Source organism: Pocillopora damicornis, chromosome 11, assembly GCF_964200805.1.
Source record: "Pocillopora damicornis chromosome 11, jaPocDami1.2, whole genome shotgun sequence".
NCBI classification, from domain to species: domain Eukaryota; kingdom Metazoa; phylum Cnidaria; class Anthozoa; order Scleractinia; family Pocilloporidae; genus Pocillopora; species Pocillopora damicornis.
The window spans coordinates 8,943,306-8,963,228 of NC_142680.1; the positions used below are offsets into that span (position 1 = coordinate 8,943,306).

The 19,923-nt window shown below is 37.7% G+C and overlaps 1 protein-coding gene across 1 annotated transcript in view; it reads left to right on the forward strand.

The window, feature by feature from the left end:
- The first annotated feature begins 11,479 nt into the window (after window positions 1–11,479).
- The window catches only part of LOC113686201 (angiopoietin-related protein 7), a 19,239-nt gene continuing 10,795 nt past the window's right edge, over window positions 11,480–19,923 (forward strand). The window contains exon 1 of the mRNA XM_089188015.1: window positions 11,480–11,700. Coding sequence (XP_089044141.1) covers window positions 11,676–11,700 — 25 coding nt within the window. The 5' untranslated portion in view covers window positions 11,480–11,675. The remainder of the gene's footprint in view (window positions 11,701–19,923) is intronic.

Consider the following 19,923-nt stretch of genomic DNA (forward strand, 5'->3'; position numbering starts at 1 on the left):
AACGTTTGACAGCTTGAATCAGAATTTAAGTTGAAGAGAATAAAAAACATGTGAAGTAAAAGGAATATTCTAATCTGAAAAAAACCGATGTAGGCTTTAGCAAAAATCCGGTTTTTCGTATTGCAATCTGTGTCCACCTTGAGTTTGTAAGTTTGTAATGGTAATAGGACCTAATGGAGTCCAATTCGGTCCGTAATCACCCGAGTGATAACAAATCGAACGACCGCGCTCATGCATGCTTCCAGGTTTTTCTCGTCATACCATGTCATATCATGAAGTGAAATGACTGATAGATAGATTTCAAAGTAAACAATGTTTACAGGATTTAAAGTTTGTAGTCACTTTTTTTAAGTAAAGCAAAGGAGGGAAACCTGTGATATCTGGTGTTCGATTTATTCATGAAAACGACTGAGGACAGATTTCTCAGCCTCTTAGTTCTATATTGCTAAACCTGAAATCCTGATTTCAAAATATAAATACAGAATCGCAATCAAAAGCACCCATAGTTTCTTAAATTGTTTGTCTGTTGCTCTTTTCATTCTGTAACTCGGCATTCTTTTTATAACTTCACTTATATGGCTGGAATGACTTCACACCGCATAATGACTTCTTTCCTCCAGGTTCGGCTTGGCTGTTTCTGGCTCTTTCTGTTACTTTTTAAATTCTTCAATCGACGCTTGCAGCCCCAATAGATTGCCAAAAGAACAATGTCGTCTGCTTGGAAGAAATAATGAAGGAACTCACTCAAGTTCGATTTGAGATTAACATTCTCACAGGGAACAGAACACCAATGAAATGTAAGCAAGATATTCTTTGCTCACTTGTATTCAGATAATTCCATCTTTTCTTTGTTACTACATTGTGCAGCGTGGCACATTTTATCACAGGATTCTTATTGTGCAGGATGGCGATCTCAATTTATGTTTAAGAGGTCAATCTTGCGATTCTAGAAGACAATCATTTCGCAGCGGAACTCTTATGTTATGCAATCTTCTGTTCAAGCTGCGGTGTAGCAGGATATTAAGAAGCAAAGAGCGTATTATTTACAAGTTTTCTTTCGTGTTTGGAACTTTGTATGGGCGGTAGACTATTTTTAGCAAGCGCAACAAAGGTCGAATAGAGGAGATGTTGGGACACAATTTTTAAAATTATGTTTACACGTATTACCTTTTTTTCTTTTTTTTTTTTTTAACGGAAGCAAAAAACTGTGCCGAGCTGTACAAATCCGGCCGAAGGATCAGCGGTGTTTACCCGATCGACCCAGATGGTTCAGGCGCCTTCAATGTATATTGTGACCAAACTACAGCCGGTGGAGGATGGACGGTGATCCAGAAGAGGATGGATGGCTCTGTTGATTTTAACCGCACCTGGGATGACTACAAAGATGGTTTCGGTAACTTGGTCGGTGAATTTTGGCTCGGACTGAACAAGATAAACCGCCTGACACGAAACAAGACAAACAACATGCTTCGAGTAGATCTGGCAGTAACCACTGACAAAACTATTCACGCTGAGTATGGCTGGTTTGGGATTGGGACCGAGACATCTAAATACCGGTTGTACATTGGCAATATTACAAGTTAGTCAACCTTTTTTATCACCCATCGTTGGTCTTAACATAGTTTTTCTATCTCATCATCTAGGAGCTCCTACGTAACCTGCAAAAAAATGGTTTGTTCCTACCTATTGCCGTTTGGCTATGTTTGCTGTTAATTCTACTCATATATAATTGGGTCCTCGCTCCTATGTGGATAGTTTGCTTCCGTAACCGTTAGAGATAAAACAGTAACTGAACTTTGCTTTAGAAAAATTGTCAAATCTGATCATTTACCCGACTGCAATCTATCCAAAAAGTTTGATATTTTCCCTACCTTGATCGATAAAGGTTAATCAATTGTCCTTCCGTAAGCGATTAAAATTATTGTTTATGATATCTAATGCAAAGATAAATTTATTTCATCGAAACGGTATAGGGCTATTGTCTAAACCGAGTTTACATCTGTTTGATTGTTTATTTTTTACGACAAAAGTCAAGCCCGAGGCTTCATAGGCGTTATCTTGATCCTAATATAGTTTCTTATGATTCACTCGGTCCTCACAGAGATCTCGTTTTTGGTACCTGGGATAGAGATCCTGCCAATTGTGCTCAAAATAGAGGCGGAGGCTGGTGGTAAGGCAACAATAGTGATTGTGCTGTTTGGTCAAATCTCAACGGTATTTATCGGCGTTGTGGAAATGGAAACCTGGGCCGATATCCAGTGGGCAAAATTAGTTCCTACCAGTGCCAAGGGCAGCGCTCCTTCTTCAACTGGAATGAAAATTAGACCAGTGGACTTTTTTTGATATCTTACGTCTGCAACTATGAGATGTGCACTGCCCATTTGATGCTTTTTGAAAAAAAAATGGGAATTTAGTGCGAAAAGGAAAAACCGATTGCTTTTGTCAATCTCTTTAATTCCAGAGATTCATATTTTTTTTTTAAATCTGTATATCAGATCAATGATGGCATCATGGACTCAACAACATTTCTTTTGTAAAGTAAATACGTCTTAGCCAGCTGGTATGCGAAATATTTCATTATTTACAGACTTTCACGATTTTTTTAGATTCAAATTTGGATGTTAATCTTTTCATTACACCAAAATTAATTCAGAATAATTCAATTACAATGAATTTATGTATGATTCTTTTTTTAATTATTTCTAGAGTTTTTTTTTTTCTTTTCAGTTACAATAGAACGCTATATCTACCGTATTTTCCATTTCTGATGATTTTTAAGCTTTTTATTTTAATGCAAGATTATTCAAAAGAAGAAATAAAAATTTTTAGGGCACGTTATTAATGTATTTATTGCGGGCGACCAGCGGAGCCCGCAATCCTAATCTCAACATTGGCTACAAACGCATGCGCGGCAGTTATATAGCCTTGCAGTGACTCGAATTTAGCAAAAAAAGTCGTCCTTCCAAATATTTGTCCCTAGGGACACTAAGAACCAATGAAATGAAAGGACGTAATTTGAGCATAGGCGCTTTGACCACGCGAGACAAACACGAAGCAGCAGTAATTTGAGCACAGGCGCTCTGACTGCTACAAACCAACATCTAGCAGAAGACAATTCTCACCAAAGCATAGCTGTTTCACGTTCCATAGTCAATGATCTTTAATGTAGTTGAAGGGCTCAAATAATATGTAAATTTCGCCTTCTTGAAGCTAAGAATGTCAAGAATCACGTGCAGTTCATGCAGAAGTGGCGGTCCATAAATTGGAATGCACACAACACAATTTTATCACGTGGACGACGTCTATTTCGTCGAAGAATCACGTGCAGCTCATGCATAGCTGGCGCGCCGTCCAATCAAAATCGAGCGTGTGATCAGAAACGGTGATCGGTGATCGGAACGTGTCCTGTTCGTGTCTGTTGTTGTCTGGTATCGAAATCTTCCGGCCATTGCGAGAGATCTGTGTTCCTCCTTGGCGTTGTTGAACTGTAGAGCTAGAGCTGTGCGTCCATTGACCTTGGCGTTGATCCATTGAAGACTTGAACTGTAAAGCGATCGAGAGCTGTGCGTCCATTGACCTTGGCGTTGATCCATTGAAGACTTGAACTGTAGAGCGATCGAGAGCTGTTACAAACGCATGCAAATCATGCATAGCCCTCGCACGCACTTCCTAACCTGTGGTTATTACTAGTATAAAACACTTGTTAAGTGGGTTGCCATGGTTACCCACTAAACCTCCTCCTTTACTCAAGGATTTTCAAGCTTACAGTGGTTTCTCATTTTGATATTTGCAGTGAAGCTTTTTTTCGCTGATCTGAAAAACATGTAAAGGTGTTGGAGTCCTTTTCTGAGCATGACGTAACCGCTCAAGTATTAGTTTATCATATTTCGATGATCGTTGCAGCATATTGATCGGAGGAGCTCCTATTAGATACTACGTGTAAATGACCGGCAAAAATAATTATGTCCCAAACTAGAATAGATATTCGTAAACGGAAATGTCATCACTAACCTCTTACGGAATTTTTGGCGATGTACTTAAAATTTGAAGGGCTCAAAATTGGATTAACAGAACACAGAGCATACCTTCTCAGTTTACCCATAATTGTCTGGACACTGTCCTAAATATTGATGAGACGGCTAATTTAAAAAAAAAACTTTGAGAAATGAAACATTCTCAAGCATCTTTCACGAAGTAACAAAGTCGTCCTGGACTGGAGTGATTCAGTCCAGTTCGTTTGGATGTCCGTGTTAACAGGGAGAGCGGTAGTTAAGTTACGAAAACACTGTTTGTTGTGTATTCAGAGGCTCTGAGGTGCCCGCCGTAAAATACATCTTGAATTTTCCTTTTTTTGTTTGTTTTTTTCGCAATCAATACTTTAAAAGTATTACCGCAGTGATTTACACTTTTCTGTTTTTCACAAATATATACTTTCCTGGTCTCCAATTAATATACAGGAGAAATATATTTTGTTAGCGCTTGTAACTTTTTCTACTAAGGAAACAATTTCTGGTATTTTGTTTTGAACTTCTTTTAAGTCCATCATAAAGCCCACCATGAATGAAGGTCAGGGTTTCAATCATTTTTATCAGCATCCAATGTACCCGAAATAACTTTTATCGTGTCTTAAAAATTTCCTCTCTCAGATTGTGGTCAAATGCGTCTGGATTTCATTAAAACTATTTTACCAATTATCCCTTTAGCATTACAAGTTTTCAGGAGAGTGTGATCATTTGTTGGACAAAAAAGAGTGTTTAAGGCCGAGAAAGTAAAATGAGAGAAGAGTTTACTGTTTTCTCTCTATGCTTAAAACTGAGTCACTTAAGTTCGTGGAGTGAATTGCTAAATAAAGATTACGTGAAGATTTTAGATATATGAAAATTCATATATTTGCACTGCGGTGGAGAGATGAAATTAGAAGATCCTCGCAGCTAAGAACACTACTGAAACGAGTATTTGTAAATAGGACCTGAAAAAAATTCAGGCCCGTACGGGATTTGAACCCATGATCTCTGCGATACCGGTGCAGCGCTCTACCAATTGAGCTAACAAGCCTCTATATCTAAAATCTTCATTCACTTGGATGTTTATTTTGACCCAATTCATTGACCAGCTCCCAGTTGGCTTGTTAGCTCAATTGGTAGAGCGCTGCACCGGTATCGCAGAGGTCATGGGTTCAAATCCCGTACGGGCCTGAATTTTTTTCAGGTCCTATTTACAAATACTCGTTTCAGTAGTGTTCTTAGCTGCGAGGATCTCCTAATTTCATCTCTCCACCGCAGTGCAAATATATGAATTTTCATATATCTAAAATCTTCATCCACTTGGATGCTTATTAGGACCCAATTCATTGACCAGCTTCCAGTTGGCTTGTTAGCTCAATTGGTAGAGCGCTGCACCGGTATCGCAGAGGTCATGGGTTCAAATCCCGTACGGGCCTGAATTTTTTTCAGGTCCTATTTACAACTACTCGTTTCAGTAGTGTACTTAGCCGCGAGGATCTCCTAATTTCATAAAGATTACGTGTTTGAAATGTGATGAAACAACGTAAGATAATACTAATCCGGCCGTGAAACCAGTGAACTTAACTTAATCATCAAGTATCACGCTGTGGCCTCGGTGAACGAGTTGAAATTGCGTGCGTATCATATGAAATATAATGATAATTGATTGATATATTTCTTCTAATATAATACAGCTGCAAGTTACAGATTTGTACAAGCTTGCTGGTATTGGCCCATAAATGTTCGCATGGAACTGCCCCGGTTTCTATCCAAAATTATCACAAGAAGTAGGGCAATGAAATACCGTGACCATGCCATACTGGTTTTTTTAGTGATTTAATTCAATTTTGTATTTTAACCCTTATATCGCAATTTTATTAGAAGGTGAGGACAGCTTCATCTGATTAGGGAGAATCTGTTGAAACACAAAATTTGCATCCAGCAAGAATTTTCTAAATATGTGTTTATAATTCATTTAAGTGTTGGAAAATGAATTAAATAATATATAGAATTACATTGTAACACAATGATCTTTGTTTTCAGGATGTTCTCCCGCTAACATCTAATAATCAAACTTTAGGTTTTCTGTCTCGGAACGAAAATACATCAGAACGTATTTTATGAAACCGCAAGTCTTTTGGACTGATTGAAATAAATGAATTTCACACGTTTTCCTTGGTTAGGAAAGCATATAATTATTTTCGTCCCCCTCTGATCGATCTAGCCGATCGAAAGCTCAGAAATATTGGCTCTGCCAGTATTGACCGCGTGGAACATGGAAGTACATGACCTTGGTTACGGGCGACTCTCAATACGATTTCGGATCAATTAGGAAACGTAAAGAAATGAGTTTAAAGGGAATTCAATTTGTGCCTCTAAGACAAGAGAAATAAATAACAGAGATTTCAACTTTTTGTGCCTTACATGTAAAAGAAAGGGTAAGATCAGACAATGTTAAGAATATTAACTATACGTAAGCCCACGCAATCAATTTTTATCAATCCATCGATCAAATTCTAATCCAACTCATACACTTATGATGCCTATCGCTGTTACAATCATTACGATTAAATTATTCTCGCAATTACATTTCTCGACTTTTCTGTCACCATTCTGTAGATGTCGTCAGTTGTTTAAGCATCATCTCATTTACACACGTCATCCTTGACTTGTTTCCAAAGAAAGCTCCTTATTTAATTACTCTGATGGAACAGGAGAATTTACCTTGCATCTATTCCGTGACATACACGTATTTTGGTGTTGAACGTCCTACATTGTACTAAAGCTTTGTTAACCGGGGGAAATTGTTATAATTCAAGTTCGTAGAAATAAGGTTTTGAGTGAAAGTAAGCAGGAAAGAAAGAGACGGAGCGACCAAAGAAAGCATGAAGTAAAAGGCGTAAAGCCAGTCGAGTGAAACGCGCGAAGAAGTAAGAAAGGACGCTAAAGTAGGCAGAATACGGCGAGAGAGACGTGAAAGAGAACAAGAAAAGGCATAAGTAAAAAGGCAAATATCCAGCGAAGAGCAACGTAGGAAGGAAATAAGAAGAGCTCCAGAAAACAGACTGGAAAGAGGTCATTAACAAAGAGAAGACTAACTACAAAGGATCTGAGAAAGAAAGGGAGGTAAGTTGAGTCTTATGCGGGTTTTCTCTTGCGCTAAGGACTAGAAAAATTCAAACCTTTTTTAACCAATCGTCGTTTGATACTAGCTTTACTTTATAATCTAAATCGCGTTTCGGTAAAACAATGTCTAAGCATTCATCGCTTTAAAACCCTCACCCCGGTTCATCGGTCAAATAACATTTCATAGTGTTTGTATTGTTCAATCTTTATTATATCATTATAACATCATTTAGTCTTGATATTATTAAAGGGGTAAAGTTTCTGAAGAAACTGTGGTGCTGCATCGATGGGAGAGTATAACAGTGTAATTTAGTCTTATCAATTGAGTTGATAACGTAAATAGGCCACAGCTAAGTGTTTAAAAGCCGACGTTTCGAGCGGAAGCCCTTCGATTACTCGCTCTGACGGAAGGCTAACACTTCTCAACATTTGATGGTGGCCGATTTTTGTTATCAACTCAGTTGATAATAAAAAAATTTGCCTACTTATATCAATAGTTTAGTGGTTGTGTTGCCATGATGACCCACTGGGTTGCAGACCTCCTCCGATGCTCAAGGATTTTCAAGTCTCCACTAGCTTTTCATCCTGATTTTTTACAGTGAAGATTCTTATGCTTGATTTGACAAACATGTTAAAGTATCGTGTCCACTTCCTTCATGTCTCGGATCTTCCAGCCGCAGACATTATCAGACAATATACCAGCCTCCAGAAGGGATTTATTTACACAATTTATGTATGACATATTTTTAGACACAACGTGCTTTCTGATTGGTTGAAAATCGATTTTTATTTTCGTCTAAACCAATAGAAAATTGAAACATTTTCATTTCTAGGTAAATGGCCCCTTACGGGATGAATTTTATGAAGGCCTTTAGATTGGACGAACCGAAGAAGACACTTTCAACGCCAAAAAAACGGGAAAGATTTTGTTTTTCTAACATTCATCAAATTTGCTATTTAAGGTGCGGTTTTGTTAACCGCTTCCGCTGTTTTAAGCTTCTATTTTTCGCTGCGTAGTAACTCAAAAATTATTGGCAAGTTTGACTCTACTCTACTGCAAACTGTCTACATTCTGCTAGTCTGCTTTCCTCTTTCTTCTCTCTACTCTCCTAAGTAAGCTATGAAGAACAAGCTTTAATAGTCATTACTGACAGATATGGGTCGGCATGCCAGCCAGCTGACCCTGAGAGATTGAACCCTTTTTTTGTTGTAACACAAAACCAAACTAATTTCACGAGACTTTCGAATTGAACAACGGAGTATTTCATCATAATGCTTCCGTTCAATAGAATTAACCTCTAATTGCGTCAGCCAAAACATGAACTTTCGTGTGCTTCTAAAGCAAGGTCAGTACACAAACTAAGCACGTCCATCTAAAGAAGTTAGACCAGGCTGTCACAAGTCGGAAACTCATCCCGTCAGCTTAAACCTAAATGACGTCGGAATTCGAATCCATACATAAAATACATTCTAAATATAAACCAAAAACTAAATCATACTAAACTGATTAATTAAATGAATAACTAATTATCCACTAGCTAAACTCTTCATGACAAATTTATTTGAATAACATGCCAGATTTTTGTGTGTGTGTCGCCAACAAAGTTAAAGAGAGACACACGTCGGCTATTTTTCTGCATTGTAGTATTATATTGAATAGCTCAACCCAAATCACATTGCAGTAATCATTACACAATACGCTGGCGAACCTCCTCGGTCCAAGTGTGAACTTTAATGGTATAAATGCATTGCAGTCAGATTTCTTTTTGCAGAATTTTCAATAAGAAGTTATTTCAAGCACCCTGAGAGTATCAAATATAAACCATAGTGATTTAGAGGCTTCCTAAAAATAACGTTGATTTTCCAAACAAATGCGCGAGCGTAGGTACCTTAATTGTGACTTTTAAAGCTCCGCCCACGTAATTTGACGATATTTTCAAGTTATTTACAGAGTAGACCTATATTTTCCTACTTTCGCGATGTTTTTAATTCAAAAAATATTTATCCAAGAAAAATTTTTGCTTAATAACTTAAGTGGCTCATCACGGGTGGGTTCGTGATAACAGGCTGTTCCTCTTTATTTTCCTTTACCTGGTATCCCCCGCAAATATTTTCCCCTGGATTAGCAAATACTCCGACTCCCCTGGAAACTATTGCAAACAAACAAAAAGTTTAAAATAGTCCTGGTGCATTTTTTCACGCGTTTGGCCAAAGTCCAGACGAACCTTTGAGCTGTCAGCTGCAATCTTCACGGTTCTTTAATGTCACTGAATAATGGATTTCAATAAAATACCACAAATTTTGTCTTTGTTCATGAGCAGTTTAAGTTCACAGGGCTTGAAAACAGAGGGTTTTTATTTTGTTTTGTTTGTTTGTTTGTTTTTTTGTTTTGACTTTTTGGTGGTTTATTTGTTTTTATTTTTATAACGGAAGTAGAATTTAGCCACTTCAACACTTATTAGATATACAGTTATATTTGGTTTCCAAAGTCTGAAGACTGCGTTTTATTAAACATCAGCTAATAATGAACTTGTCGAAACTTCCGGACAGAGAAGACATCGGCATGTTATCGTCTGATAAAATTATAAAACCAAAAGCTTATACTTTAAAAAATAAAAGTAGCATTTGAAGTCAACCTCAGCTCTGAAGGAGAAATGGATACTAATAATCTGAATAAAATATATACCTAATATTTTTTGGGTCAGCAATGCTATATAGGACAGTTACATCTCGTTTGCTTCAGCAGTATCGTATCAGAAAGATTATATTAATGAGTAATTATTGTATTTCCGATAATACGCACAGAAATCCGCCGGCTAATTTCCCTGAGGTCACCAATGTGATATTTATGTGTATAAAGTATCTCTGGATCCATCGATTGATTGATTGATTGAGTTAGTGAGTGCGTGAGTGGGTGAGTTAGTGAGTAATTGATGAGGTGAGTACTTGCCCGTCTGACAATCAATGAAGTGAAATTCATTTTAGACGCTGTTCCATGAGAATCTGAGTAAGCCATGATATACCGTCACAAGATATCCGCTCTCGCTATATCAAAGGTAATTAATAATCCAGGGAAAAGGCATAAGGTTTTTCTGAAAACAAATCAACGGAGGACATCTCTCTAATACCAAAGAGATCATCAAAGAGCTTACAGCATTTGCTTAGAGCGGATACGTGAGGACACGCTGTTTAAGTAATTTACAGATTGTATTGCGTTTTAAATGACTGTTTTTACCTCACTTTCGTACGAGTTAATTGAATGATGTAAATGAATCCGTGGTCATGTTTTCATGACGCCGAATAAAATTACAGTCAGGTACGTCATTTGAGGATAACACGTGCGCAATCAAAACATTTTTAAGGGGAGTTGGTCTCTTTGGGACCAGAGCCAAATATCTTTGTTTTCTTGGTGTCGTAGCCGCATCGGCCACAAAGCAAGACAAATGAAATTCTAAGATTTTAAACTTACCAAATGAGACACCATAGACAGGCCGTAAAACAATCTTTTTTAACGTTTAACCAATCAGAATGGTTGGAAAGTGGCGCCTGATGATATTTATAAATCTCAAGAGGTTGGCATCTCTGCATGGATATTTCTCACTCGCTTACCTTTAAGTGATTTAAGTAACCACCTGTTTCCAGAAGATTTCAGGTTGTCATTCGCTTAACCGCTTTAAATATCGTCATTGAAAGCGCGGCCGGTGCCTTTCAACCGTATTTAAGGGTTTGTAATCCATAGATGTTTGATGACAAGCAGGATTTATTAGGTAATCACCTTAGTTGATGATACCAAATTACCTTGCGATACTCTCCAACAAACGCAGTACCGCAGTTTCTTAGAAAGTTACCCCGTTTATAGGATTTATTGGGGTCAACTGAAATTGACACGGCGGTGATATCGCTCCTACCCATTTCAAACCACGCATTGTAATAGAAGGAATCTAATTCCATTGTAATATTCACAGCTTTTCATGCAATTGACCAAATGAAATCTATTATTTTTAGGCCCCTGACGTATTATCCAATGACTATCTAAAATATCTCACAAGAATCATGGTCTACCATTTTACAATCCAGTATATGAAATATTAACAAGTAGAAGTCTTATGAACTCACCCTCAAAACATGTCTTCTTTTATTCTGTGGGAGTGCGTTGTCATTTCCAACTCAGTTTTCTCAGCTCTGCCTACGTTCAAGAATGAAAGGTATTACATTTTAACGCGTTGAGCCCATTCTTGCCATGACTTTTGAAAGGCTACCTCAACCAGTGGGCGTTTCATTCATTTGACGCTCTTGACGAAACTTCTCGATATAATTAATTCCATTAGAGCTTTCTCAGCGATAACAGAAGTACTTAACCCAATCACAATTTCTTTGTATAAAAAAATATGCGCATGCACTTAGGTAATTAAAAACTCAGGGGCCGAAAGAGACCTCAGTTAGTCTTCATGAAACCTTGCTACCGTATCCTCGGTAAAGTTTCTCAATTTCTCTTCAAACATTACGTTTAGGCAGCGTGGTGCATACATCACCTATAGAAATATCATGAGAGGCATTCAACAAGGAATAGGTAAGTGATAACAAGCTAGAAACTTATGGTGCTTAGATCCAGCTCTCACTTATCCGAATATACGACTTTTTATAAAACATTTTTTGCTTCAAGGGGATCAGAGTTCTGCCAACCACAAGCCCAAACGGTTTATATGCAACACTCATCTTGCAATACAACAAGAACTCTCGAAAAGCCTAGTGTATATTATCAATAGCGATGCATGGAAAAAAAGACTTGTTCAAACGTTTCGGAATTTATTTCGATGCTGGTCAAGAAAAAAGAACAGTCACTTTATCTGACACAGTCGAACGTTCACGTTCGTGGTACCCTATAACTTTGCAGTTCTAAATTTGCTTGTGCCTTAATCAGTGGTTGAGTAAATGGCAAAATATATCAACAAATACAATCATTTCTGATCCAAGATTTTCATAAAGAATGTTTCAGTACTTTAAATCTATATTTACTCACAAGAATACTGCCATCCTAAAGCATTTATTTTTGCTCGGAAGTTGTTTGTTGAGGTTACATATAACAATTATCTTATACCATTTCACTGAAAAAGAGAGCGTTAAGCGCCTCAAATGGAAGGTCTTTGGTCATCCATTGGCCATGAAAGTAGTATTACCGTTGATCTATTTTTAAAAAAAAACGAGTCTCTAAGTGGAATTGACTATAGAAGAAACAATGAGTCCAGGTTGCTCTTTCTCAGGGCGAAAATCCCATGCATCGCCTAACACGCTGACAAACTAAAGCCTTTGTCGATAAGTTTAATAAAATACCACCCGACAGAACGCTTCCTAGGAGAATCAACTTGAGTGCAGGGGCTCAGTCGTTGCATCATGTGTCTACAACTGGGCAAATGAGGCATGGAAAGTCTGTGGATTGAATTCTGAGTCACCAGCAAGGACTTAAATGCACAACGCGTTGGCGGAGAATGAGGGTTTCTGCAATACAAACTCAATTGAGAAAACCGATACTAAATCCAAACCTACCACTATTCGTGAACACTTCTTTCTCGTCGTTATATTTCTTGAACTAATCCGTTACACGTACTTCAATCAGAAAGGTTAGAGTCCATTTTAGTTGACCCTACGGAAACCTTTGAGCGCCATTGTTTGAAGCAATTGATTGTAATCTATGTTTGATAACAATTCTCATGTAATTTTATTTTATTCTACAAAGCAGTAGACAAGTTTCCATCGAAGAAATGTTTCCCTCTCAAAAGAAAGTTGAACTCAACCTTAGTCACGTTCTACAGTGAAATTAACCCCTTCGTGAAAAGTAAAACTACTATGATGACAATCTCGGCCTCAAAGTTGTTGATCTTTACACGTGACGATATAGATACTGCAGTTCATTCATCACGCGCTGTGAAACTATCAAGTTTTCGAAACAGGAGAAATTGCGCTATTTCATCAACATCTATATGGTAGTGTAAATTCAGTTTCAAATTTGAATCCGATCAAAATCAGGAGAAAGCTGGTCTGGCCATACAAAATTATTTCGAATGTTTGATAATGATGTGATATCAAGTTTTGAGTGATGATATAGACGTATGTTCGGTGAATGTAAGTCTCTCGGAGAGGGAGATATATTAGGTCAACTTCGTCTTTTAACCCGCAGAGACTGAAACCGGTGAAATGGCTTTGAACAGGCTAGCAGTGATATCATTTCGGTTTCTTGTTTTTTGGCTTATTCATTGCAGTCATGGTCATTATCAAATGAAGTTTTGGTTTGAGAAATAAGTCAGATAGCTTTTTAAATTTTTACTTCTTTTTAACTCAGAAAGGACTCCTGTTGAATTTGTGTGCGCTTGAGTACAATTTAGGCTATTTCAAACAACTGCTTTGTGTTGCCCACTTAGCCTGTTTAGTCCAGCTGTAAACTTCGATCATACCGCATCGGAAATTTCCCTAGAAAATCGTTCGGCCATGCTTTTGAAGAGAAATACATAACGGCCTCTTAAGGCGGATTGTTTGATGATACACTTTTTTAAATTGTACAGTAACTTCCATAAATTCGTTTATCATTTAGAGTTATTAAAGATATTTCTTAATCAGTATGGAAAGGAATACGTTATCTGTCATGAGAACTTGTCACATCTTTATGTCGGAAATGGAAATGTCCGACATAAAGATTGATCGGTATATCCACCAATCGATCGCAGTAACTGATGATTGACTGATGATGTCACTGTGTTCTTACTTTCATCGCAATCCAACTCATTTTATACTCCGCTGCACCATTATACGACTAAGTTATGACATAGATAAAAATCAAAAGGCGAGGAGTAAGGTTTCATAATTCAACGGAAGACATCTCTCTAGAATCAAACGTAGAAACGTTATCCGTTTTATGGCGCCAAGGTTAAGACAAATAACTTTTTGTAAAGCATTTGTTGCTTTTCGTATTCAGCAACCTAATTGAATTGGTTAAACAATCACCCGCAGCGGCTGTGTTTTTACATCACCGGAAATAACCCGATAGTTCGTTGTGGTAATAATCTGAGAGGGGCACGTGCGCAAATATATCAAGTTTTAGTTATGCAGCGGATTATGCATGCGTTATTCGCTATTAGCAGAACACTTTCCATTTCCTAGCTTCAATAGAAGGATCTTCCCCTCGATACGATTGCCATTGGATAATTTCACAAAGAAAACCTTCTGAGATCGTGAAACATATAAGGCCCTTTGTGGACAATTAAGTAATAAGGAACTTTACTGGTGTTTACACAGCCTCATCTTACTTCTGGAAAGTTGGAAGAATTTAAAAAGTTAGGCAAACTTGAGACGCAATTCCCCTGAGTTCCCTCGATAATATTGTCTAGCTCACGATCATCGGAGCAGGCAAAGGGATGAAGTTCTTTTTTCTTTTTATTTTTTTCCTCGGGCTCGGAGGGATCGTGATGGCCAAACACAAAATAAAAGCTTGCAAATTTTCTCTATTACCTTAGTATTTGTTACGTGAAATGTTTTGTCGAACCATTTGCGAAAGATCGGAGATTACGTCAAAACCGTAACGCACACTCTCTTAAGTATTTCACAATAAGAAAAATGCACGCTGTCTGTACATGTCAGGTAATAAGAACTCAGCGGTAGGTAGAGTCCCATCAGTTTATTAAGCTTGCCGCCTCATTTTCTGTAGCGTCTCTCATTTTCTTTTTGGCCGTATATGCGTGCTACCTACATCCAAATAGTTACACCCAAATCATTACAATGAGATATCCTCAACGAGGAATAGGAATAGGATACCGCAAACACTGTGCTCATTTTTTTTTTCTTTTTTCTTTTTCAAAATAGGACTTTTTGTGAAACAAGTATGTCATTTAATGCTAGAGCTCTTCAGCTTAAAGAAGCAAACAGCTGTAGCGAATTTTGAAGATCGTTGTTGGTTTGTACTAGTGATAAAATAACATAAAAATATTTCCGAGAGCATTTACTTATTACAAGCGTGAAAGTAAATTTTGAATCAAGATCGGTGACATCTACACCAGCTAAATGAATCATTAATTGTATAAAAAAATATGAGTGATCTTGCTTTGGTCTTCTAATGCTTGCTTGTTCCAGTGGTAGAGCAAAATAGAGATAGCGTAGGTTCTTAGTGTCAAAGGTCTAAGTACTTCACTAAAGCGTGGTCTATAATGTCATATTTGCACATTCAAATTACACAAGACTTTTATTGATTTGGCGCATGAGCTTGTGAGAATAGGTGTCATCGAATTAATGTTGAAGATTCTAGAATAACTAAGGAAGTTATGTTTGCCTTATAAGCAAACACAAAGGGGTAGTGCACATATGCTGTTTCTCAAGTTGATCTGGCCTTTAAATTTCCTAAACAGTATTTTCTTCTTTGCTACGGGACTTGATGGTGAAAAAAAAAAAATTCTCGGCGGCGATGCAGGAAATGAAGCACCAGGGCTTTGACTTCAGGAGACATCTTTACCTTGAAGAGGATACTTTCAACGCCAAAAAACGGGAAATAATTTTTTTTCTATTATTTATCAAATTTTCTATTCGAAGTGCAGTTTTGCTAACCGTTTACATTGTTCTAAGCTTCTACTTTTCACTGCGCGGTAAAAATATAAGAACCTCAAAATTATTGACAACATCTCCCCAACCTTACGCCGAGAAGAAAAAGTCCCGATGTTTTTGCTTCAAGAAAATTGTAGCAACTAATTGAGTGTTTTTTGGTTTTTTATTTTTTGTTTTTTTTTTCCGAGAAAATTATCATCTCATATACACGAAAACCACATGGGAAGTGAATGTGCACTCAAGATTTATTGTTGGCTGCTCGCGATTTCAACTTGCATTTGATAGTTTTTGCCAAATATAATCGTTTTAAGCACCATCTGTAAATTTTAACGAGGACTCCGTGAAAGCTTTAATTTAGGCTGAGGGGTAGAAACAAATTTGGCTGAAATAGCATACCGAAGCGAATAGCTAAACGGCGTTTGAACTCGGCTTGATGTTGTTGTCTTTCGATCTTGTTGCCTTTGTCGTAGTACCGACTAAAAATGTCATCAGATAATTTAGAGTTAAGCCCTTACAAGTGTTTCCGTCCCCTCTAGGTCTGAATACTTCAGCAGAAACGAGAGAAAAGACTGTTTCCAAAAAGTAACCTAATATTTCCGTCGACTTTCTGTCTGACTACGTCAACGGAAACAAGAGAAAAGCGTGTTTCCGGAACGTAACCTTGTATTTCCGTGAACGTTTAGGTCTGATTACGTCAACAAAACTATAAAAAGAGTTGTGTTTCCGGAACGTTACCATGTGTTTCCGCACATGTTGACATAAAGTTGCACTTGCGGAAATATTTGTTTCCTTCAACTGGAACCTGACGGAAACATGTAAAGAAAGTGGTGTGCTGTGACCGCAGCAACAAGTAAACGTCACCAAATCGACAGCGGAAACGCGTGATAACCGTCGTGTTTCCGGAACGATTTCACATGTTTCTTCCACGTTTCCGTCTGCGGATTCTTGATATTTCGTCCTGTGTGTTGATTATTTCATTTCCTCGGATATTAATGAAAGCTGTTATCATTCTCTGTGTTATAGCATTGATCCTTTCAAGAAACGCGCAAACAACATGTATTTCCGGCATGATATTTAAGAAACAACAAGTCTCGATAAGAACGCAATTAGAATAATTTACTAGAAAAGAGTTAGCTGAGGAGCACACCACTCTCGGAGAAAGGCAGCAAGACTCTTATATGGTCTTTTTAACTTTTTTCTTTAAAGTGCCTATGACACAAATTTTTATTTATTTATTAATATATTTTTCTTTTTGCATTTTCTAGTTGATAGCTGTATTTAAAATTAGAATAATTAAAATTAACGCCTAGCGAGTTCTCCTTGACCAATTTTTTTGTGCGTAGAAATTACAATTGACGGGCAAAAAAAGCGCGGCCAAAACGGTCATGTTACACAGCTGTGACGTAGAAAACTATGAACACACATCGGCGACTATGGTGGAGAAAGGAGAAATCTAGAAGAAAGGACGAAGATATTGCGCGGCCGGAGCGCCAAATAATGTTAGCTACAAGAATAATACACATATGCCGGCTATTTCTATATACTTCTTCACGAAGGATGTAGCTGTATGAAAAATGAAATGAACGGCCAAATGAACGCATCTCGATCGTCGACATTGAGGAGATTTTACTCTTCAATGTCGTCCGCCTCATGCTCTGCATCGGCTTTGAAGACGCCTGTCACGAACATATACCACTAACTAAATCAGGGGAAGATAAACAAAGAATTCAGCTGATTAAGGGGCCTGTTCCCACAGCGTACACGATTGTTCCACGTTCTTTTCAGCTTACATTTCGCAAGCGAAGAATGGTGCGCTTCTCGTTGTTGTTTATGTCACGCGCTTAAGATGTACTCATGCTCCTTGTCTTTGTATGTAACTGCATTTGCGCTTTCCTTATTGAATGAAAATCCTGCCAATTGTCGTATTTTGGTAACTGTAATGCATCATTTGTGATGAAGGTCAAGCCCTTTCCTGACCGATATCCTGATGCGTGAACAGTGCGAAACCTCTGGCGGATACTGGCATAAACACAATTTCAAAGGGGCCGTGTATTCTCCTAACCTAGGTTTCCGAAAGTCCATATTACGAGCCATGTTTACATATTTATTGAATTAGTTAGTAGCGAATCGAAGTGCTTTCTGAAAGTCGCTGCATACGAAATAATCATTTACAAAACTGATGTCAATTATTTCCTTTTAACGGAATGGGTTTTATGGCAAGGCTGCACTTAAACTGAAGAAGTTTTTCTCTATTAAAATCCTTATTTGAGATAAACTTGAATCAGATGACTATTAACTCACTCGTTTTCCATTCGGTATGGCCGGCTCGACGATCACGAAGATAGCCTTGCAGTGAAACTGCTCGATGACTTCTCGGTGAAAAATTATCGTGCCTCGTGATACAGCTGAATCTTTGATCAAAATTTAGCTTTTGATTTCCCTAAAGGAATTTCGCTACAGCAACGAAACTGTAGAGCATTGATCGAGGGGAGCCTTTGCCGCCGCACATAGTGCGATGGAATAAAATATTATGGCAACAAAAACGAACACAGCTACCCATTCTTAACATAGATTTCGCTAGAGAGAACAAAACACGAAAGCAACAAACTAAATATTCAGTAGCAGGGATTTTTTGCTCCAATCTTGACCTGAACACCACAGGCGAGAAACCGTCTTTGTCAGTCTTCGTCGAAATCTTCGTTCGATGCAAACGGTTCCTCTTCGTGGGGCTGAACGGTACGCGCAACTTCCGTTTCTTCTCTACTACTCGAGTGCGATGCATCACAACTCTCAGTAGAATTTTTTTAAGGTAGGTATACATCGCTATCGGACATTATTTAAAGAGTATTTCAACGCTGACAAAATCACTAGAGATGTGAGAGATATGTTAGTGTCAAAAGAGAGTTTTCACAGTTTTCTACGTCATCACTCACTAATTCGTTACCGGTCCACGGAAAACTTTTAAGACAACATAAGAGCACTTTAGGGCCCGAAGAAACCGAGTTTTATTTTATTTTTTTTTATTTTCTTCTATCAAAATTGATTTGTACATATGATAAGATTCATATTTACTCATGAAAAAAATTCTTGTCATATAGGCACTTTGATTATTCGGTTCTCTGGATCCAGTACACAATTCTACTAACATTCAATCTTATTTCATTCTGTGTGACTCTTTTGTTAATCTCTATGGCTCCCGCACTTTTATTCTCACTTCTTCTTCAACCAAGAAACTTTGACTCTACCACTTTGCATACTGTCAACATTCTTCCAGTCTGCTTTCCTCTCTCTTCTCTCTACTCTCCTTAGTAAGCTATAAAGAACAAGCTTGAATAGTCAATACAGACAGATATGGGTGGGCATGCCAGCCAGCTGACCCTGAGAGATTCACGAGACTTTCGAAATGAGCAAGGCAATTAACCTCTGACTGCGTTAGCCAAAACGTGAAGTTTCGTGTGCGTCTAAAGCAAGGTCAGTACACAAACTAAGCACGTCCACCTAAAGAAGTTAGACCAGGCTGTCACAAGTCGGAAACTCATCCCGTCAGCTTAAACCGAATAACGTGGGAATTCCAACTCTAACATAAAATGCATTCTAAGTATAAACCAAAGATTAAATCATGCTAAACTGATTAACTAAAAGACGAACTAATATGTCCACTAGCTAAACACTTCATAACAAATTTATTAGAATATAATGGCAGATTTTTTCGTGTGTGTCGCCAAAAAAGTTAAAGAGAGACACACGTCAACAATTTTTCTGCTTAATAGTATCATACTGAATACCTCAGTCCAAATCGCATTGCAGTAATCATTACACAATACGCCACGGCGACCTTCTCGGTCCAAGTGCGGACTTAAATGGTATAAATGCCTTGCGGTCGGATTTTTTTTTGCAGAATTTTAAATAAGAAGTTATTTCAAGCATCCTGAGAGTATAAAGTATAAGCCGTAGTGATTTAGAGGGTTTCCAAAAGTTAAATCGAATTCAGCCACTTCACCGCCTAGTAAATATAGTTATTTTCGCTTTTCATAGTCTGATGACTGTGTATGATTAATCATCAGCTAATAATGAACACTTGGAAACTACTGGACAGGGAGGACATCGACATGTAAGCGTCTGATAAAATGATAAAACAAAAATAATTATACACTAAAAACAAAAGGTAGCTTTTGAAGTAGATCTCAGCTCTGAAGGAGAAATGGGTGCT